Source organism: Callorhinchus milii, unplaced genomic scaffold (assembly GCF_018977255.1).
Source record: "Callorhinchus milii isolate IMCB2004 unplaced genomic scaffold, IMCB_Cmil_1.0 Scaffold5, whole genome shotgun sequence".
NCBI lineage: Eukaryota > Metazoa > Chordata > Chondrichthyes > Chimaeriformes > Callorhinchidae > Callorhinchus > Callorhinchus milii.
In genome coordinates this window covers 54266319-54289464 of record NW_024704746.1, presented here as the reverse complement: position 1 = coordinate 54289464, position 23146 = coordinate 54266319, and the positions used below count along the sequence as shown (strand labels likewise).

Sequence of the window (23146 nt, the reverse complement as noted above, 5' to 3'; positions counted from 1 at the left end):
TTTGGATCCATAAAACCAGATCCAAAAATATAAAGACATACGATGTAAAATAGCTGCTGCTGACACTGCTTCCTGCTTACAACACACAAATGCAGGAAGTGCCGCACTTCCGACCAGTGACCATGAGCTCCTATGAAAATAGCAGTGTTGTTGTCCATCCAAGTATATTGATAAATGCTTGGGAGACCTTTGTGATCAGAGCTTCAGTTGGAGTGGCATGACCAAGTTGGACTTTCAAAAATGCCATTGTCATTAACCCAGAAACTGAAGTGCTCCCTGAAAGCTATCAGAGCTTTCATGGAAGTTCTCTTGGATTCTAAATGTGAGTTTGACAAAATAGTTGATTAATTAAAAATAGAGGCACTCCTGGTGAAGTATCAAGAAGGCTGCAACTACTGAGGGACACCTGATATAAATAGAGCCTTCATGTTGGATGTTGATTTAAAAGTAAAGGGGAATGACAAGAGAAAATTAGAGGAGAATTTTTTTAAAGAAAGAATTTGGAAAAAAAAGCCTTATGTACCTGTTATGTGCGGAGGTGAGCCGATTGGAGGTGAAGACGCAGATTTGCTTTTGCTATAATCCTTCACAGCTTGTTTCAGCATTTCCACATTGGACTTGAATTCTTCCAGTAATTCTTTTGTCCAGTTTGATCTGGTTTTTGTAGATTCATTGAAGTGCATCCAGTGCTGGCAATTGTCCCCTGCAAATATAATTTATCACTTCAGGGAAATGCAGCCAACTGCAACTCCTGAATTGCAATAGACGTTTAATAAAATTTTTGCTTTCTTTTTGAAAAGATAGGCATCATTGGATCATAGGAACAAGAATAGGCCATTCAGCCCCTCAAATCAGTTTCACCATCATCTGTAGCTCAACTCCATTTACCTATCTTTTTTCCATACCCCTTACCCCTTACCAAACAAATATCTATCGAACTCAGTCTTGAAAATTCCAATTAACCCAGCATCCCCACCTCCTTCAGGAAAAATAATGGAGGCTGATCAACTTTAATATTTTTTTTCTATTTTTTATTTTTTGTAGGATCTGAATCTGTTTTGGGAAGAAGACTGGTGGAATTTTTCAGTTTCTATGTTTTTTTTAAACTAAAATTCATTGTTTGATCTGTAACATTAAATAAACTTACTCAAAGTTGAATAAACAAAGAGCTTATATTTTCATAGTGGCTTAGCATGTTGAAAGACTGACTATTTTGTAGGCAAATGATGCAGACATCAAGATCCCACAAGTGGTGAAAGATGGTGAAAGCGATGAAAGATCAGGAAAGACCTGGAAGTTTGTTGACCAACGGAGAACGTTTCACTTGAGTTAACTGCAGTTGAAGAGTGCAGTATAGATCTCCATCTAACAAACAAATTGTGCCTTAATCATTTTTCTGCTCAAAAAAAGGAAAAGGAAAGGTACCAGTCAAAACTGGTTTAAAACCAAATCTTGGGAGCCATATCTATAATCATTATTATAATAATAATGTCATCATGAGCATCAATTTAATTTCATTTTTCTAACCTAGGGATATTGAGGCCAATTGCAGTACCCCAGCTGCTGCCACAGCTATTCCATCTTATTCAGCCCAGACGAGGAATCAAGGCAGCCGCTTGTGGACTGTTTTATTTGGTCAGTCAAGTGTCTGACTCATGCAGAAACCCATCACCATAATTAAGAGTATCTAAATCAAACTGAGAATTCCATGTATTTTACCACACATGGAAATTTATTTGTTGGAATGGAATGCAAACTCTCTTCCTGGAGGGGCGTATCCTGCTTATCTAATTAGGCACAGGTATTAGGAACAGAAGCCAAGCCTTGGCTCTTGCTAACCTGTGCCTAATACACATAAAGTATTAGGCATATGTTGGCAATTCATTTTGGTCAGCCAGGTGTCTGATATATGTGGAAACCCATCACCATGCTTAAGAGTATCCAAACCAAACTGAGAATTTTACAATGCATCCCACCTGCACATGGGAATTCCAGAGATACATTGTTGGAATGGAATGCGCACTCTCTCCCTGAAGCAACGCATCCTGCTTACCTAATTCCGGAAAGTATTAGGCGCAGTTTGGCAAGAGCCAAGGCTTGATGACCCCACAGTGTGTGTTGCGGTGCTGCTGGAGTCCAACTAGTTAAAACTGCATAGCTTGCCATTGAGAGCATTGTCTGGCAAGCTTTCCCTCTGATTGCCTAGCTAGGACAACTATTCCCATTAGGGCTTGGCTTGCAGGATTAACAGGAGGTGTGTGCGAAGAATCCCTGCTCCAAATGCCCTTCCAAGTTCTGCTGATGAGCCAGGCTGGATACACTGTCAGCTGTATTGCCCTGGAATTCTGCGGACCTGTCTAGCTCAGGAACTAGACTACCAAGATCGCCACAGAGGGTTGGCTCGATTCCAACATTCCACTGCCAAACATGTTACCTTGGAGCCAGTTCAGCTTGACGAAGACCCCACTTACCTCCCCCCCACACTCAAGGAGGATAAGACACTGGTTGGTCATTTGATATCTGACATGCAAGGGTTTGAGTCCTCACTGGTAGCTACCAGGAACTCCCTGCAAGCTTCCTGGTGGGTAACACAACTTAGCAACAACAACAAATTACACTTGTTTGCGCCCTTCACATTGGAAAGACGTCCCAGAGCGCATGTGGTAGATGAGCAAAACCCTATTCACTGCACCATTGCAGAATCTTATTTTGGCAAGATTCAATCCCAATTCTAGTGTTGGAAAAACATCATGTTATTCACTACAACTTCCCAATGCTTTCAGATCAATCCAATATTCATCCTCTACCTGCTCTGTGGTAGGGATAATAGTCCACTGTAATCTGTGTAAAAGACAGCTGCATGGCTCCTCCTGTGATCTGTTTGGGAACTCCTGTTGAAGACAGATTGTTTGAGGACAGAAATAAATTACGAGAACTATTCAAATTGAAGCAAGTATTCTGGATCTCAAGATATTCCTTCCATATGAATATCCCTCTTCTCTAAAAGTTATCTTCCTCCATGCACTAAATTGATATCTAGAACTCCATGTTAGGAATCACCAGCACAAACTCACAGCCCTGTGAGAATGTTTTATGACTGGTGGGTGTGTTTTATTACAATTCATCAGTAATAGTCAAAAGAATGGAATGTTAAAAAATGAATTTATAAAATGTGAATCTATATAAATTGTGTAATAAAACAATTTAGCAATTTAGAAACAGAATTTCACTTTTGACCATAAACATAGCAACACATTTGTCTCTGTACCTCTTTCCTTTGCATTAATATCATCACAGATATGCAAATCCAAATGAGAAATTATTAAATGATGGGAGGTTTCCTTTACATCAAAAGCGCTGAAGAGCTTTGCAATTGCATCATTCTGATCAGCTACAGTTGTAGCTTGTGGTGTTCTGACTTGCTGGGAGACTGGAACTGGAGTAGCACTCTGCAAAGAATAATCTTTAGGTGAGTCATTGGCAATATAACTTCAGGTGAATCACACTTAGAATGGAAAAAACACTTCTACTCAGGCAGTGATTCTAAAATTAACAATAATTGGCAATAGTAAGAGAAATGTTATATTGATGCCTATTAGTAACAATAATAATAATCTTTGCATTTAAAACCCCTGTGTCTCAGGACCTGATTTACTAGCACTTTATCACGTATTCGAGATATCTCAAAGCGCTTCACAGAATATACCATAAAGGGAATTGACTGTATTTTCTGGGCGAAACGCAGTAGCTAACTGCACACAACAGTGTCCCACAAACGGTTGTGGATTGAGTCGTGATATTAGTGCACATTAATTATACCCAGTTAGAAGTGTGCTCATATTTTCAGCATGTAAAAACAAATATGCTTTAATAAGTATTGATACATAAATGTATCATGCATAACTGTATTAAACATAGTCAGCAATTTGCTGAGTTAAAAAATAGTCTTATTGAGTGGTAAGAATTATGCGAGTTCCATCAAAAACAGTTTCTATAATATACTATCTCAAAGTACATTTTCTTTATTTTTTTATACTTTTTTTTTAGACTTATATTTTTATATTCCGCTAGTATTGTGCAAGCATAGATTTTAAAGAGGTGCAGATAAAAACGTCTGTACCATAATCTTATATTAAAACAATACTTCTATACTATAGTATATTTGATCTATTTCAGAAAAGCTTAAGTTCCACTGCCACGTAGGTACGGCACACAGGTTGCATTAGAATAACCTGAACATTGTAAAGCTCAACCTGGTGAATTCCAATGAAAATAAAGCAAACAACAGCACATTTCAGTAAGTATTGTCAGTTGAGGGTCAAATTACAACCCATCCAAAACATTCCCAAATCATACTGCTCTGAGATGCAAAGTACTGTAATTTACTCTTTTTGAAGTCATGTATCCAAAATCATTTTTCTACAAATTATTCTTTTTTAATCATATTTTAATATAAACAATCCTTGCATTCTGATATATTGTAAAGTATAGCAACTGTGTTTTTCTATAGATGAAAGGTGAAGATGACAGTCAATCTGTACCCAGCAATGTTTTACAAAAAGTCAAGAACTAAATGACTAACTTTATCTGGGGAATTGTTGGCCAGAATACCGGGAGAACTCCCTTTTCGATAATGCCATGGGATCTTTAAGTCCACCTGAACAGGCAGATAGGACCTGTTTAATATACCTGAAGGACGTTACCTCCAACAATGCAGCCCCCTTCCCCCCTTCCCCAGACTGTATTGGGGTGTCAGCTAAGCCCGAGAGTTAAAAGTCCCAACTGGGTCAGAACATTAAGGGTTCAAGCCTCGAGTCAGTACTTGGAACCCATATCATCTAGGTTGACACTCCATTTATTGCTGGGAGTGAGCTGCTGGAGGGGCCGTCTTCAGATTAGACATTAAACCAAAATCCCATCAGCCTGTCCAAGTGGATATTAAAGAACCCATCCACTTAACAAAAAGAGAAGGTAGTTTATCCTGGTATCCTGTCCAACAACCCCCCAGATAAAATCACCTCACCGAGCCAATACAAAACCTCACTGTTCTTTTCAACTCCCAGCTATACTTCAAACCCCATATTCATGCCGTGGCCCATTCCACCTTTGTCTCTTACCACAGGCCGCCAAGAACCAGATCTACGCTTCCATCACGTCCCGGCTTGACTACGCCAACTGCCTACTCGCTGGACTTCCCAATTCTTCCTTCCACAAGCTGCAGATTATTCAAAACTCTGCAGCTTATGTTCTCTCTACACCAGGCTCTGTGAACCAATCACGCCAGTTCTTACCCAGCTTCACTGGCTCTCCATCCCTCAGAGAATCGAGTGTAAAACTGGTTCTCACCTTCAAAGACCTCCACAGTCTTGTTCCTCCCTACCTCTCCGACCTCCTAACCCCACATCAGCCTCTCCACTCCCTCCGCTCGGTGGATACCAGCCTGCTTCAAGTCCCCCGCACTTCCCACCCCAACATTAGTGGTCGGGCATTCTGCATCTCTACCCCCACCCTCTGGAACTCTCTCCTGCAATCCCTCTGCCACACCCTTTCTTGCCTCTTTCGTCCCGTCTAAAGACCTTCCTCTTCAACTGTGCCTTCGGACACCCTCCCACCTCCGCCCCTCCTGCCCTCCACCCCTTCTAACCCGAACCCCCTTCTAACCAGCTTGGGTCCAAAAACCTCTTGACTGTTCAGTGCTCTGGGACATCTTTCCGACGCAAAGGACGCCATATAAGTGCAATTTGTTGTTGTTGTTTGGATTCTCTTCAGCGTAGTGATGGATTCCCACATGTGTCAAGACACCCAGCTGACCAAAAAAAAAGCTTCTTAGCGGTTCGAATCGTATAATAAAATGGTATAATGCTGAAACAGTGTGAGACCATTTTCTCCATATATTTTCACACACAAAGCCATATAACAAACTCATATCAGTAACTATACTGCAGCAATACCCATTAAGTGTTAGATCAGAACATAGGTAAAATATCAAATACCTCAAGGTTCAGATAATGCTCATAAAAACACTTGAGCTTTGCTCTCAGTTTGGAACGTCATACTTTACACTATCTACTGTTCCATATACATAATCAGATATGTTTTCAGAACAGCTCAGTTATTAATATTTCCATTCAAACAATTCACCATAGGAATATATCAGACTGCTATAAAATTTACAACTTTATTGATTTTAAAAAGTAATCTCTAAAGTGTACAAATTAGACAGGGAATGCATTCAATAAATTACCAGAGTCTCAGGGCTTAAGTCCAATATAAACCATGCATTGATAAGATCAATGAACCAAATCACAAGATCTTGTCAATGCACCAAATTATGCATCAAATTATTCCCAGTTGTTTGTTATTCTAAAAAGTAAAAATATATTCAAAAACAATATTTTTATTGAAGCTGAAATGAATGTAACCACAAACCTGGGTGGGTTCTGAGGCCATACTTTTCCTTTGCTGTGCAGATTTTTCCATTGCTTCACTCAGAGATTTTGCATATTGTGCCATTGCCTTTAGCTGCGAGTCAGTCAACACCCACAGCAAATCATCCAGTATCAACACCAACTTAGATGAAACCACATTGCAATCCTTTAGCTGTTTTAGAAGGGAAAGAGAACAAAATCAGACCTGTAAGATTCCACCCCCCCCCCAACTCCAGGTGAATAACACCAAACAAGCAGTCAAAGTTATTGTAGACTCATTTAAATATATTTGGTCCTTGCTAGCTGAAAAAGGTTTGATAATGATAACAGTGTCAACACATTGTCACAGAAGTGCCTTACCCACTTCATCAGGAAAGGTAACAACATACTGTAATAAAGCATCAGAGCTACAAAATAAAAATGCTGTATTGACAGGTTAACTGTTCTATTGTCTTATTTTCCTTAATAGTTCCTCCAGCAAACACACTGCACTAATCCTATCCTCTCTGAACAAAACAAATTGTTTATACCTTCAATGCAAAAACTGATTGTCAATCAAACTGCCAGGGCACACACTTCAGGAAGGTATACAGCAGCCCTCCTCCTCAGTTTTTCCTTCATACCCCATCAAACAGATACAACAACAACAAAATTACATTTGGAGAGTGCCTTTCACGTCGGGAGGACGTCTCAAGGCACTGGACAATCAGTGTGTCGGACCCGAGCTGGGGGTCGGGATCAGGGAGGGTGGAAGACAGTCAGGGGAAAGGAGGGTGATCGAAGGTACGGTCGAAGAGAAACGTATTGAGATGGGTCTTGAAGGAAGCAAGGGAGGGAAAAAAGCGGAGGGACTGCAGGATGGAGTTCCAGATGGTGGGGGCAGAGTGGCTGAAGGCCCGCCCGTCAATAGTAGGGCGGGCGAGGCGGGGGATGTGAAGCAGGTCGGAGCCCGCTGAGCAGAGAGAGCGGGTAGATTGGTAAGGGGTTAGGAAGTTGCAGAGGTAGCGAGGAGTAGAAGCAGTTGCAGAAGCAGGTAAATTTACCATCTTCTGCACTATGCTGCACACATTCTCTTAAGCACCCTAAGATCCTAGGATGTAAAGTAGCAGTCTTCCGTACAGCTCAGAATGTTCTGTTGGAAAAGATGTAACCATCCATTATCTTCCAATCAGTAGAAGAAAATTAGTGGTGAAGCTTTCAAAATGAGATTAGTACTTTACTACACATGTTGCAGCTGTCACACTGAAAATCGTAAAGTGGTAAATTTTAAAGACTTTGACCAGATGGTGTTAAAACACAAGAACACTCTTTTAGCAATTATAATACGAGCGTGAAAGCAACCTGAATGTGGATTACTACTGGGGTCTCTGAGTCGAGATTCCACTAAACAGCATTTGAGCGATTTGCTGTAGTCTTTGTAACTACAATTTTTCAGACTGGACATACTCTTTAAAATGATATCAGTATTCTTATCTTGCCTTTTATGCAATATGTTACAATTGCATTTTAGTGTTGCATGCATTTTATTGATGTAGTATTTATTTTGAAGGTAATATTTCTTTGTACCCTTCGCTTCAAGGTGATTCTCATCTTGGACTGGTTCGTGATAAGTCTCACTGGTGCACTCAGAATGTCATGTTCCTCACTCTGAATCGCATCTGCCTCTATCCGAATCATCTGCCAGGTAATCTCCTTGAATGTTAGAACCTAAATGTGAAAGAACATTGGATTCAGCTGTCAAGCAGTAATGATACACACATTCGGGAACTCGCCTTGCAAGTGAGAGAACCTGGGTTCAATTCCCGGGCAGGGCGAAGCATTGGGCAAGTCTCCTTACTCCACATGCCTCTGTTTATCTTGCAGTAAATAGGAAACCGGTTGTTAGTTGATTGGTGGATCGCTTTTCTGGGGGTAATAATCCCTTCAAAAAATAAATATAAATAATAATGTGGTCACTCAATCCACGTTTGTGGGACACTGCTAGGCGCAATTGGCTGCCACATGTTGCCCACAAAATGTACAGTCAATTCACTTTACAGTATAATCTGTGAAGCGTTTTTGAAACGTCTCAAAGACATGATAAGGCGATATATCAAATGCAAGGATCATTATTATTATTAATTCAGGTCTGGAGAGACACAAGGGTTTTAAACTGAAATACTACAAGTGTTTTTAAACCATGATCACATCTTTATCTGCTCAGACACTTGCGAATCAAGCCTATTTCGAAAATGTGGGACATACCTGTGACTAGTCTGCAACCTGATTGTAGGAACTATATATTCAGAGAGTGGGAAGTGGAGGTGAGCATTCTTGCAGCGAAGTAGCAGAAAACAAACCAGTCTAAAGCCCTCTCACACATCCTTTTGCAACAATAACTTGCTTTTATATAGTGCCCTTCACACAGGATAGCAGCTCAAAGCACTTTTCGGACAAAGGAACCACAATAGAGGAGTTTGGAATAGGCCAATTCATCCACTCAACTAGATAGAGAGAGGAGCAACTCAAGAGCAAGAGAGTGTTGATAATGGGGGGAGAGGAAAATAGATGTAAATACACTGGAAAAGATTTCATAAAAATCTTTTTATAAAAATCAAAATAAGAACTTTCTGTTCTTATTTTGGCGAAATTTCTACAATCCCGAACACCACACCTATTGGGAGCAAGTCCATGGAATAGCATTCGTGTAAACCTAAATGCAACATTTTTGGTCAAGTCAATTGATTTTAACTCCTTTACATCAAAAGCTACAAGGTGGAGGTGGTCTCAGAAAGTGACATGTTTCTCTTATTCATCGTCTGTAGTTAAAATGCTCAATTGTACTCAATCCTCTCACACTTAAAAAAAAATTTGCTCTGCTCACAAACCAACCTGCAGATGAGACAAGCAGACAATGAGCCATCTTGTAGAAGGTGGCAAACTTAGCCCTGGGAGACTCTCGCAGATTTTCTCTCTCCTTTCTCTATATCTAGTCACTAATTCTCCATAGTGAAGCACAGATAAGCTTTATCCAAATATTTATTTTTTAGCCAAAAGCTCCAAATGGGAAAGCATGGGTGCAACCACAAGTGAAAAATATTAAATTAATTGATCTGTAATTGTTCATTCAGTTCATCCAAATGTATTGATCCATATAAATCCACTCATGCATCTGATATGCTAACCATTTGCTGTTCCGATTTTTCAGTAAGATAAGAGATCTTTAAGGTATCAATCAAATTTTACACAAAGATGGATTACTGTGGAATGAGTAATCAATCAGATCAGAAAATGCAAACAACAATTGAGCCACTATTCTATTCCATTCCAATGATAAAGCAGTGGGAAGTGGAGGTCAGCGTTCTTGCAGGGACCTGTCCTAGTGTCACTCAAGTAGAAGTGCATAAGGTCACAACGTCACAAACTACTCCCAGTGCCCTCGCAGCATGGTTTTAAAACATATAACTTAAGTAATATAACACACATGACTGAGTATCAACATCTCCCTTTATCATAGCTAGCATTATATGACTAGGCAGTAGAATGCATACACCTCTAATTGTTCTCAGTATGGAAGCAATCTTGAAAAAAAGTTTTGATTCACGTGGCAGACGTTTAATGTAAAATGTAATCAGAATAGGGAACAGTGAGATTTAGAAAGTTGACAAATGAGAAAATTGGAATAACATGAGATAGGTTCCAGTTATACATACCCACAACTCCGCAATGAAAATCACAGTTGGATCCGGTGACATGAAAATCAACGAAACATTGCATTCCCCAAGATTCAATTTAAATGTTTTGATTATATTTTTAATTTCTGTTTTCCAAATACAGTAAAATCCTTGCATTTATTATTACAGATCAGGGTATTACAGATCCTGTTGCACTATTGGAAATGTGAAGGAAGTTTCTCACCGTGTCCGGGCTAACAATCCCCAAATAAAATTTGTTATTCGTTTCATCGGTGTTTGTGTGACATTTCTGTGCACAATTGTGCTGCCGCATTTGCCTATAAATACAGTCACTTCATTTCACAGTACACCCCGTGAAGCCCTTTGAGATGTCCTTCCAACCTGGTAAGGCACTATACTAAATGCAAGGATTATTACTACAATAACAACTTGCATTCATCTGGCTCCCTTCAGGCGGGGCAGTGTGGTGGAGCGCTTATTATTATCTTGTCAGTAGTTAATCGTCACAAATTATACATAACCCAAAAGAAGCCCTATACTTACTTCTCCACGCTGAAGATCTAGTATTCGGGTGAACCTTAAATCGCTCTGTTGCCATGTTGTATTTACACTATGTATTCGCAACTGGGACAGCTCGAAGGATGCATTAAATGCTTTTGCTCTGATTTTGATAACAATGGAATTCACAGAAAGAGAAATGCCTTCTACGACCTTTTCGGCAAAGCCATATTCACTAAAGATAAATAAAATTTAAATTAAAATCATTAACTGAAGAAATCTATTCTCAGAATAAATTGCAAAAGTTATATTTGTAAGTCAACAGTCAACTATTTCCACAATCATTTTAAAAGTAGTAAAACAGTGGAACTATTCAATTATTACTAAGCAAATATACATTTTCAAATCAAAAATTTTTAAAAAATATTTAATTTATCAAACCACATGTACATTTCTTATTATTGAGATACCAAACATTCCCTGGACAATTTAAAAGTAGTCTTCATGACTGACCTTTGGCCAGAAGCTGTAGCAATGGGAGATGGGCCATTAGGAGGCCTGGGTTCCTCACAGGTCCTCATTTCCATTTCCACCTTATCTAGGTACTAGACAAACCAGAGGATGGAAAACAAAACATTTACATACTGTAGAAAGTTAGACCTATTTTAACCCAATGTCAATACAGTAAAGTAACTGATGTATACATATAGTGTGTGTGGTTTGACTGCATTTGTATTCACACATTCACTTTGCTGCCTTGAGACTGATTGGATAATTCTTTCAAAGATCTGGCACAGACACAATGGACCACTCACTCTGTGCTGTAGGATTTTATGAGTCCATCATTCTGTGGGTTCACTGATCTTGGCTGGGCAGCAGTAAAGCACTGTAAGGGATTTAATGGGCTTCGAGCCAGGAAACCCTAAAGCTTTCTGGAGCCCTCCAATATGTAATAGGCCAATGAGTAACAACTATGGATAAAAAGCTATCTGGGATAACAATGAGTAAAGATAGAGCAGGGGTGGGCAAATATTTTGGCTGGTGGGCCACTTCACGAGTTTTGGTAAGCTTCGCGGGCCACACACTTCATAAAGATGCAAATGATTAATAATAGCTCAAAATTAAGTCTTACATGCATGAAATAAAGTCTATATAATTGACATTCATTAAAATTAGATTAAATAAAAACAACTCATTGAGCAGATATTTATTCGATATTTACAACAACAAGATTACATTTGTTTAGCACCTTTCACGTCGGGAGGACGTCCCAAGGCGCTGAATTCATTTATTCACATATTGATGAGAATGTGAGAAGCTCACTCAATGGAAAGAATGAAAGCGCTGATGTGCGTTAACCAGACAATTGAAGTCAGACGTCGTCTCCGTTGTTGCAATGTGGAGTACTGCTCAAAAGTACTCATCAGTCATCACAGATCTATGTTTTGATTTATTGAACTTCATCACAGAAAATGTCTCCTCGCATATGTTTGTTGATCCAAACAGCACAAACATCCTCCGGGCATGAGCCTTTACCTTTGGAAAGGTATATTCAATGAGAGGCATAAAAACTAGGAAGCGGCACTGATTTGAATTGCTCCGCAAGCAATGGATCACAGGTCAATAAATTCGAGTTGGAGGTCATATGGGGTTTTGTCAACATCAAATGAGAAAAGTGAAGAGACCAAAGACAGGTCATTTTCGATCAAATTGAAATCCTGGAATTGGCGAGAAAATTCGGCATGTAAGCCAAGTAGGGACAAAGTATACATTTTAAGGCTTTGATCGCAAACAGTAATCTGTTGCAAAGTTAGAAAGTGGGCGAACTGCTATCTGACGCGATAAAATAAATAATTTCATCATAAATCACTTGACACTGCAATACAAATCGTGCACAAAGGCCACTTGCGTTGCAGTTTTGAACACTCTTACAGAGGATCTCTTGGTGGATAATGCAGTGTAGAAAAACAGTATTTGTTCTGGATTTGTTTCTTTGACTTGATCTTGAATTCTTTTCAGTAACCCAACATTTTTGCCAGTCACATTTGGGCTTCCATCGGAAGTCACATTCACCAAATTTTTCCACTCCACTCCTAATTTTCAGATACACTTATTTACTGCTTCCTAAAAGTCTTCTCCAGTTGATGTAGCTTTCATTAACTGCATTGATGCCAATTCTTCTGTGAGCTCAAAATGTTTGGTGATACCTCGAATAAAAATCATCAACTGGGCTGTGTCTTTGACATCACAACTCTCATCGAGTGCCAGTGAAAAACATGCAAAATTGCTTACTTTATTTTGTAACTTCAGATACAGGTTCTCAGAGATATCCTTGACACGTTTGCTTTGACAAGCTAACGTTCTCGAACTGTTTTTTCTTGTCTGGCCATAAAAATCAAGGCAGAGTCAACCATACATTCCTTTATAAATTCTCCTTCAGAGAATGGTTTGCTGTTCTTGCTGATTTTGTGTGCAATCACGTAATTCACTCTGGTAATCTCATCCTGTGATACAAATTTTGTGAAAATGCTTTGCTCTTTTTGCATTCGAACAACCATCTCATCAGCTTTCTTTCCTTTTTCCTCGGCAGGCAACATTTGAGTAGTGGAGATGTCAGGTGGTGGAAGAATATTATTTGATTGGCTTTAGGGTTTAAGTAGTGCAACTATTTATGTGGAGCTTTGGTCCAGGAGGTAGAATGAATTGACTGAAGTATGTGATTGCATAGGATTTACTTGGGAATTAGAGGGAGGGGCATGATGGAGCAAATGGTTCATTTAATTTCTTTTAAAAGGTTCCAAATATTGTAGTTATCTGCTCAGAGTGTAGGGTTGGCCTCAGATAATCTATGGAATGCTGGCGGGTGGGTCGGTAACCCGGGGACACCGATTTAAAATAGTTGTTAAACGAAACAGAGGGGAGGTGAGGAGAAATGTTTTCACTCAGCCAGTTATCCGGATCTGAAATGCATTGTCTGAAAGCGTGGTGGAAGCCGATTCGATATCAACTTTTAAGAGAGAAGTAGATAATTATTTGGAGAAGACAAGTTTTCAGGGCTTTGAGGAGAGAACGGGGGAGTGGGATTGAATCGAATCAAAGATCCGGCACAGACGCAATGGGCTGAATGGCCTCCTTCTGTGTTGTATAATTCTATGATTCTATGACATGAGAATACTTGCAAAACTGTCTTAGAGACAGGAAAATTATTTTATTTTGCATCATTTTGTGAATAAATGAGAAATGTGGATTTTAATAAAATTATTTTAAAACTGGTGGAGTAACTAAAATATGATTCAATTCTAGCTAATTTAATCAAAGTAAATAGGGCTTTAAAGAAATCTTGTCGAAAGCTGTCATTTCACCACACTTGTGGTGGACAAGGCTTTACGAAGTGTAATTGTGGTCAGATGAAATGTCAGACCAAACGTTGTAAATGCTTCAAAATAAAGCTAAAATGTAACTCCGGGTGTCATGGAAGCCTCAATTGTGTTAATTTGTACTTTAAATATTCGTTTTTTTAAAAAAAACAGAATAATACTGCATTTTTTTTCAAAGGGCAATGTAGTTATTTGTAAGTGCTTCATCTTGCGTATTTTCCTGAACATGCAGTGGTTATAAATTTTCTCATCCATCTGTTAGAACAAACCCATCCACTGTTTCAATGCAAGGATTATTATTATTATTCTACCTTTTTTTACCATTATTCTCAATCACCTGGAGCTTATAACTGTAATACAACATGGCTGTTTATGCCCATCATACAATTTGAGCTGTTCTAAGTGATTTTCATTATTGCTCACTCCCCGAGGGATCACAATGCCCTTTAACCAATGCTATTCCTCACGACCACAAGTTAATCAACCTAATTAATTTAAGTGACTTTGCTTCCTTTAAACACCACAAGTAAGAATTTATTGGCAGAGAAGGTCGCAATTTCCACTGAACCACTTGTAATGCAGGTTTGCACCACAGATCACACTTTAGTCCGAATTTGGCATTGATGAAAACATTTTTAATGTCCCTTTTTGAGTTATCAAGAAACAAAACTACAATTGCTGTCCTTGCTAAACAGATTTTTTTGTTATTTATACTGTCCATTTATTACTGCACTGAGAAGATTTTGATTCTATTTTCAAATGAGATTTTCCAGTTATTTGTAGTACGGCAAAGGAATAGAAATTCCTTTGTATTATGCACGAGAACAGCAATTTTAGTTGCCACTGAGTCAAGGGCAGAGGAACACACTGAAACCCTTATTTGGAATATAGCACTGGTCGATGGAAGTTTGCAAATATCTATCACTTCTGGTATTCATCTTTTCATCCAAAATACTTAACATCCGCCAGGCAGCCTCATCCACCTGATCCTTGTCACCCACCACCACGCCCTCTCTGTCCCCCTCACCTTCCTGATCATCTGCTCCTACCAACACCCCCATTCTACATTCCTACCTCCCCATTTCTCCCTCCTCCCTCTCACCCACCATCACCTCCATGAAACCCACCACCTGCTGCCTCGACCCCCTCCCCACCAACTTACTGGTCACCCAGCTCCCCCTCCTCTGCCCACTACTTGCTGACGTCATCAACCAGTCCCTCTCCTCCGGATCAGTTCCTGCCTCCATCAAAACTGCTGTCATCACTCCCCTCCTGAAAAAACACTCCCTAGATCCCTCAAACCCCACCCACTACCGCCCTATTTCTAACTTGCCCTTCCTCTCAAAAGTTCTAGAACGTATTGTTGCCAACGAATTTCACGCACACCTCTCCTCCCACTCCCTATTGAACCCCTCCAGTCCGGTTTCCGCCCTGCCCACAGTACAGAGACTGCGCTTGTGAAAGTCACAAACGACATCCTCTCTATCTGTGACCAGAGCTCCCCCTGCCTCCTTGTCCTCCTGGACCTCTCCGCCGCGTTCGACACAGTCGATCACGCCATCCTCCTCCACCGCCTTTCCTCCGGCATCCACCTCAATGGGACCGCACTCGCCTGGTTCAAGTCCTACCTCACAAACCGCCAGTGGTACATCTGCACAAATGGCTTCTCCTCCCGCTCTCACCCGATCACCTGCGGGGTACCCCAAGGATCCATCCTTGACCCCCTCCTTTTTCAGATCTATATGCTCCCTCTTGGGGATGTCATCCGCAGACATGGGGTACACTTCCACATGTATGCAGACGACACCCAACTCTATTTTTCCACCTCTCTTTGCGACCCCCAGTCCCCTGATGTTCTGTCAGCCTGCCTGTTAGATCTCAGGGGCTGGATGAGCGCAAATTTCCTTCAGCTGAACGTTGACAAGACGGAAGCCATACTCTTTGGCTCTCGACAACGTCTAAAATCTCACGGCTCTCAACTCCTCCACCTACCCGACCTCCCCCTAAAGCTCTCCGAACCCATACGCAACCTAGGGGTCAGGTTTGACCCCCAATTATCCTTCTTCCCCCACATCCAGTCCCTCACCAGCACCGCTTTCTTCCACCTCCAACGCAACGCCGGTCTCCGCCAATACCTCTCCCCAAAAGCCACTGAAACTCTGGTCCATGCCTTTGTCACCTCTCGGCTGGACTCCAACCGACGCCCTCCTCGCTGGTCTCCCATCCTCTACCATCCATAAAATCCAAATCATTCAGAACTCTACCGCTCTCATTCTCACCCGCACGAAATTCCGCTTCCCATTCACCCCAGTCCTTGCCAGACTGCACTGGCTGCCTATCCCAGAGAGGATCGATTTCAACATCTGCACCCTTGTATTCAAGTCCCTGCACTCCTCTGCATCCCCCTACCTCTCTGACCTCTTCTCTCCTCAAAACAGTACCCGTTGCCTTAGTTCCTCCAGATCTGGCGTCCTCCTCGTCCACCGAGTCCTCCGCTCCACCCTCGACAGCCGTGCCTTCAGCCACTATGCCCCGAGGCTCTGGAACTGCCTTCCTCACTCCCTTCGCCTCACTCCCTCCCTCCCTTCCCGTTTTCAGGTTTCTGCTGAAGACCTTTCTTTTCGATCGCGCCTTTAGTCACCTCCCTCCCCCTCCCCCTGGCTTGGTCCCGGGATCCGGTACTGTAAAGAGCTCTGAGACGCCGTCCGGCGTGGAGGTGCGATATAAATCCAAGTTGTTGTTGTTGTATTCACAAGCGGTAGACTTTAAAGCTACCACAGCCATTCACCATTCATAGAACCATAGAATTATACAGCTTAGAAGGAGGCCATTTGGCCTATCGTGTCTGTGCCTGCTCTTTGAAAAGAGCTATCCAATTCAATCTCACTCCCCTGCGCTCTCCCCATAGCCCTGCAAACTTGTCCTCCCCAAATAATTATCCTCTGCTCTCTTAAAAGTTGTTATTGAATCGGCTTCCACCACCCTTTCAGGCAATGCATTCCTGATCCGAACAACTGGCTGTGTGAAAAAAATTCTCCTCACCTCCTCTCTATTTCTTTTAACAACTATTTCAAATCGGCATCTTTGGGTTACCGACCCATCAGAAAGAAGGGTTTCAGATACCTGGATTATTGGGACCAGTTCTGGGATAGGTGGATGTTTCTCCTTGTTGACCCTATTGAATGCCCTCATAATTTTGAAAACTTCTATTGAGTCTATTCTTAACCTTCTCTGCTCCAAGGAGAATAATCCAAGCTTTTCTAGCCTCTCCTGATAACTGAAGTCCCTTTCATTGTATCATCCAGGTAAATCTCCTTTGCACCCTCTCCAATGGCTTGACATCCTTCCTGAGGTGTGGTGCCCAGAACTGAACACAGTACTCTAGCTGAGGCCTAACCAGTGTTTTATAAAGGTTCAACGTAACTTCCTGACTTATGTAGTCTACGCCCCTATTCTCTATACTGAATACCGGTGTGGGTGATGACATCTATGGGGAGGGGAGTCAAAAGCAAAAGAATGCACAGGGGGACATAGGGATGAGTCTCAATGCAATTGTCATTGGGACACAATGGTGAAAGGAGTAGACAGGTGTTTCTGCAACAAAAGACATGATTCTCATATGGTATGTTGCCTCCCTGGTGCCAGGGTTGAAGACATCACAGATCCGGTGTAAACCATTCTACAGGGGGAAGGGGAACATCCAGAAGATGTCCTTGTTGGGATCCATGATGTAGAAAACAAAAGACTATGAGGTCCTATCGGGAAAAAGCAAAAAAGTAGCACCTCAAATGTGGTGATCTCTAGATTACTCTCAGGGCCTCGTGCAAGCGAGTATCAAAACAGCAGGATCAAACACATGAATGCACGCTGGAGAAATGGTGCAGAAAGGAGGGCTTCAGATTCCTGGACTATTGGGATCAATTCTGGGGCAGGTGGGACATGTACAGGGTGGATGCGTAACACCTGAACAGGACTGGGACCAATATCTTCACAAGGAGGTTAATTAAAGCTGTGGGCATTTTAATCTAATTTCGAGGGGTGTAAGGTAATCAGGATGTAGCATTAGAGAGGACAAACAAGTTACATAGAGGGGAAAAATGAACAGCAATGTAATAAGGAGTAATCCAGAAAAAGGAGGGAATGCAGAACAGACTAAGTCGGTTTTGAAGTGCATGTGCGTAAATACACGGAGTGTGACAAGTAGGATTGGTGAGTTGCAGCCTGAAGTTGCCACATAGTGTAGTGGCAATAATGGAGACCTGGCTCAAATAAGTAATGGGAGCTGAATATTCCTGGCTCCAATGAATTCAGGAGGGATAAGGGAGGAAAAAAGGGAGGGGTTAGATGGCAATATTGATTAAAGACATGATTACGTCCCTGGATGTGCTAGAGGGTCCAAAAACAGAATCTGTTTGGTCAGTGTTAAGGAGCAGAAAAGGAGCTTTTACTCTGTGAGGTGTATACTTTTGACTACAAAATAGTAGGAAGGAGATACCCGAGCAAATCTGCAAGCAGCTTTCAGAAAGATGCAAAACCAATAGAGTAGTGATAATGGGGAACTTATAATAATAATAATAATAATAATCCTTGCATTTGATATAGCGCTTTTTCACGTCGGGAGGACGTCCCAAAGCGCTTCACAGAACACACTGTAAAGTGAATTGACTGTATATTTGTGGGCGAACGCGGCAGCCAATTGCGCACAGCAATGTCCCACAAACAGTCGTAGATTGAAAATGACCCATTTTATTATTGTTTTTGGTTTTTGGAGGGATTATTATTAGGCGTGTGGAGTAAGGAAACTTGCCCAAGGTTTCGCCCTGACCTGCCTGGAATTGAACTCCGGTCTCTCACTTGCAAAGCGAGTGCTCTAACCACTGAGCTACAGGCCTCCACTTCAATTATTCCTAACAGAAACTGGCAAAATAACAGTGTGAAGGGCAAGGAGGGGGAAGGGTTCAAGGAGGAAATAGTTTGGGGACAGAACAAATACATTCCCACAAAAGAAAAAGGTAGGGCATCCAAACCTCCCTGGATGATAAGGAAATTGGGATCAAAATAAAACAGAAAAAGGAGGCTAATGATAAATGTCATATCCAAAATACAGATGATAATCAAATAGAGTACAGAAAGTACAGAGGAGAACTGAAAAAGGAAATAAGAGGGGCAGAGATTGTATGAGAAAAAATTAGCAGGAAACATAAAAGGGAACTCTAAGGCATTTTATAAGCATATAAGGAATAAAAGGTTAGTCAAAGGTAGGGTGGGTCCAATTAGGGACGAAAGATATATATAATAATAATATGCATTTGATATAGCACTTTTCAAGTCTTCTCGACGTCTCAAAGTGCTCCACAGAACAGACTGTAAAGTGAATTGCCCGTTATTAAGGAAACTTGCCCAAGGTTTCACTCCTCCTGGAATTGACCCCAGGTGACTCACTTGCAAGGCGAGCGCTCTAACCACTGAGCTACAGGACTCCACAAATGAAATCTTCTTGTGGAGGCAGAGGACATGGCAGATGTACTGAATGAGTACTTTGCATCTGTTTTCACAAAAGAAGAGGATGCAGCCAATGTCACAGTATCGGAGGAGAGGGTAGAGAAATTGGATAAGAATAAACCAAGAGGAGGTACTAAAAAGGTTGACGATGCTAAAGTGGGTGATGACATCTCTGGGGAGGGGAGTCAAAAGCAAAAAAATGCACAGGGGGACATAGGGATGAGTCTCAATGCAATTGTCATTGGGGACACAATGACGGGCCAGATAGTATCATTTGGCAGGCCAGATATGGCCCGCGGGCCGTATTTTGCCCACCCCTGGTATAGATCATAATAATAATCCTTGCATTTGATATAGCGCCCTATCACTTCTTCTAGATGTCTCAAAGCCCTTTACAGAATATATTGTAAAGTGAATTGACTGAGAGCGCAATAAAATTATATCATGGTTTTGCGGAATACTGATAGGGGATCAAACCTCAGAATGTCAGTGCTAGAATTGTAACTGCAATCTTTGATTAACTATTCTGATTATTGAAGGCAAAATCCTGGATACGAATTTATCACCAATAAACAAACATTTAAAAAAAATTAAAGATCAAATAATAGAGGGATACATGGGGACTTGATGGTAAAAACAATGACCAATTATTCCACCAGGCAGCATTTGAGCAGTCAGCTTTGTATTGTACAAAATGATCAGTGTCAAACCACCACATTGGAGATACACACACTATATATATATATACAAACAAATGCATACACCAGTTTTATTATTGCCTAAAAAGCACTGCATTATACAAAAATTGATGCTCCAATGAATGGGTTTTGAAGAAATGATCAATAAAAATCACTAACAAAAATTGCAAACATAACTGATATTGAAACTGATACCATTATGGTTTTCAGAAATTAGTGAATTCCATTGCAGTCCTGAAAATTAGTTTAATACAACAACACTTTGCATTTGTATAGCACCCTTCATGCGGGGCAGCATTCCGGAGCCCTTGACAGTGGCGGAGTCTCACACCGAGCCAGGGGAAGAGGGAGTGGGGAGGTGACCATAAGCATGATCACGTGGGATTTGAAAGTGGGGAGAGGGCAAGGGGGAGAGATTGAGGGATAAAGTTCCATAGTTTCTGGGTGTAGTGGCTGAAAGCATAGCCACAGATGGGGGAGTGGAGGGGATGAGGGACATACAGGAGGCCAGAGCCAGCCGAGCAGAGGCAGTGGATTGTGGAGTGGGGAGTAAACAAATCGGATAGGTAGGAAGGTGCAAGGCCATGAAGGAATTTGAAATGAGTGAGAGGATCTTGAAATTGATCAGTTCGGTAATTAGGAGCCAGTGGAGCCTGGCGAGGACAGGTGTGAGGTACGGAGTTTTGTGTGATTGCGTAGCTGGGCAGTGGAGTTTTGAATTAGTTGTATTTTGTGCCTGTGTAGCTGTAGAGGGCATTGGAATAATCCAGCCGGGAAGTGCCTTAAGTGTGGGCGAGGGTTTCAGCTGCTTTGGTTGTGAGGTACAGACAGAGGCGGGCAATGTGATGGAGGTCGAAAAAAGCGGTCGTGGTCTGGGAAAGGACGTGGGGTAGAAAGGAAAGCTGGGGATCGAACCTGACGCCTAAGTTGTACACAAGTTCAGTGAGTCTAAGGGGGAGCCCTGGGAGGTTGAGAAGTTCAGATCCTCAGGAAAGAAGATGTTGTCGAGAGCCAAAGAGTATGGCTTCCATCTTGCCGACATTCAGCTGCAGGAAATTTATGCTCATCCAGGCCTTGATGTCCATCGAATTAGTTGACAGGATATCAGTGGATTGGGAGTTGCAGCTGGAGGAAAAGTAGATTTGGGTGTCATCCGCATACATGTGGAAGATTACTCCATGTCTGTGGATGGAGATGGAGACTTGGGAGTGGGAGGAAAAACCTTTGGCGAGATGTATTATTGGAGATTTGTTAAGTAGGACTTGAACCATGTGAGCACGGTCCCACTAAGGTAGATGAGGGAGTAGAGGTGATGGAGGAATATGGTGTGATCAACTGTGTCGAACATGGGAAAGGTCCAGGAGAACAAGGAGGCGGGAGGAGCCCTGGTTACAGAGACGGAAGACGTCATTTGTTACTTTGACAAGAACAATCTTTGTGCTTTGGGCATTGCGGAAACTGGACTGTGGGGATTCGAGTAGGGAGTGGAGGGAGAGGTGTGAGCTAAGTTGATTTGAGATGTAGCGTTCCAAAACTTTGTCCAGGATAGGCAGGTTTGAAATGGATATGAAGTTTGTGAGGTTGATGGTAGCTTTTTAAGAGGAGTGATGACAGTGGTTTTGAGGGGAAGTGCGACAGAGCCTGAGGAGAGGGACTGGTCAATTGTGTCAGCCAGCAGTGGGGGGAGGAGGGAGAGTTGAGCGACCAGAAGCTGAGTGGGGTGTGGGAAAGGGAGGAGAGAGCGATGGGGGCATAGGAGCGTAGGGTGGTGCCCGTGGTAGAAGGTGATGATTGGGGCATGGGGGGAGTGGTGGGTGGGGGGGATGGGGGAAGGAGGAGAGGCAGCCAGGCGGATGTTATCTATCTTAAAGAAGTCTAGGACCTCTTTGTACTTGGCATCTCAAATAAGGATTGAAAGTGCTTTGAGGGGGGGTGTGGAGGAGGTGCTATGTGGTGGAGAACAGGACTTGGCAGTTGATTTTGGCCTTGGGAATGACTTGCGAGCAGAAAGCGGAAGCAGTATGAAGATGCTCGAACCAAAGTCCGCGGTGAACCATGAGGCCAGGTTTGGGATTTGGTCATCTGCGCTTGAGCAACCGGGTTTGGGATTTGAGGGAGTGGTGGTGACTATTGTACCAGGGGGAGCGGATAGGCTTGGAGATGGACCTCGTTTTCAGGGGGATAAGGGAATTGAAATTTGAGGAGGTGATCATTCAGCAGCTTAACGGCTGTGTCTGGAACACTGTGGGCAGAAGGCCAGAGGAAGAGAAGGTCTGAGGAAGAAGTTGGTGAGGGAATCTGGGGAAGCTTTTTCCTTATTCGGAAACAACAACAACTTGCATATATATAGCACCCGTTGCGCGGGGTAGCATCCCGGAAGGTTTCACAGTGGCAGTATCTGACAATGAGCCAAGGGGAGAGGTAGTGGGGGAGGTGACTGTAAGCATGATCAAAAAGGAAGGTCTTTAGGCAGGATTTCAAGGTGGGGAGTGAGGGGACAAGGCAGAGGGACTGAGAGAGAGAGTTCCAGAGTTTTGGGGCGTAGTGGCTGAAGGCACAGCCATCGATGGTGGAACGGAAGGCACAAGGGACAAATAGCAGGATGAAACCAGCCGAGCGGTGGCAGGGAGGTGGTGAAATAATAATAATAATAATCCTTGCATTTGATATAGGTCGGATAGGTAGGGAGGTGCGAGGGAATGGAGTGATTTGAAAATGAGAGGATCTTGAAGTCGATCCGTTCGGTGCTTGGGAGCCAGTGGAGCCTAGCAAGGACTGGTCTGATGGAAAATGATAGTGGAGGGCTTGGAGGAGGGGAGGGTGATATGAGATGAGAGGGTGATGAGGAAATTATCTGAGATGGCCTTGTCTGTGATGGACAGATTAGTGGTATCAAGGCCATGGGTGATGACGAGGTTGTGGTGGTGACCACGGTTGTGGGTTGGTGAGTTTACATGGAGGGTGAGATT

The 23146-nt window shown here is 42.1% G+C and overlaps 1 protein-coding gene across 1 annotated transcript in view; it reads right to left on the bottom strand.

Annotated features, from left to right (window-relative positions):
* uhrf1bp1l (UHRF1 binding protein 1-like) overlaps positions 1 to 23146 on the bottom strand; it is a 119960-nt gene that overhangs the window by 57920 nt on the left and 38894 nt on the right. The window contains exons 4-10 of the mRNA XM_007907722.2: positions 11114 to 11205; positions 10646 to 10835; positions 7995 to 8135; positions 6430 to 6600; positions 3269 to 3449; positions 2808 to 2891; positions 524 to 703 (exon numbers count right to left, since the gene is read on the bottom strand). Of these exons, the coding sequence (XP_007905913.1) occupies positions 524 to 703; positions 2808 to 2891; positions 3269 to 3449; positions 6430 to 6600; positions 7995 to 8135; positions 10646 to 10835; positions 11114 to 11205 (1039 nt within the window). The remainder of the gene's footprint in view (positions 1 to 523; positions 704 to 2807; positions 2892 to 3268; positions 3450 to 6429; positions 6601 to 7994; positions 8136 to 10645; positions 10836 to 11113; positions 11206 to 23146) is intronic.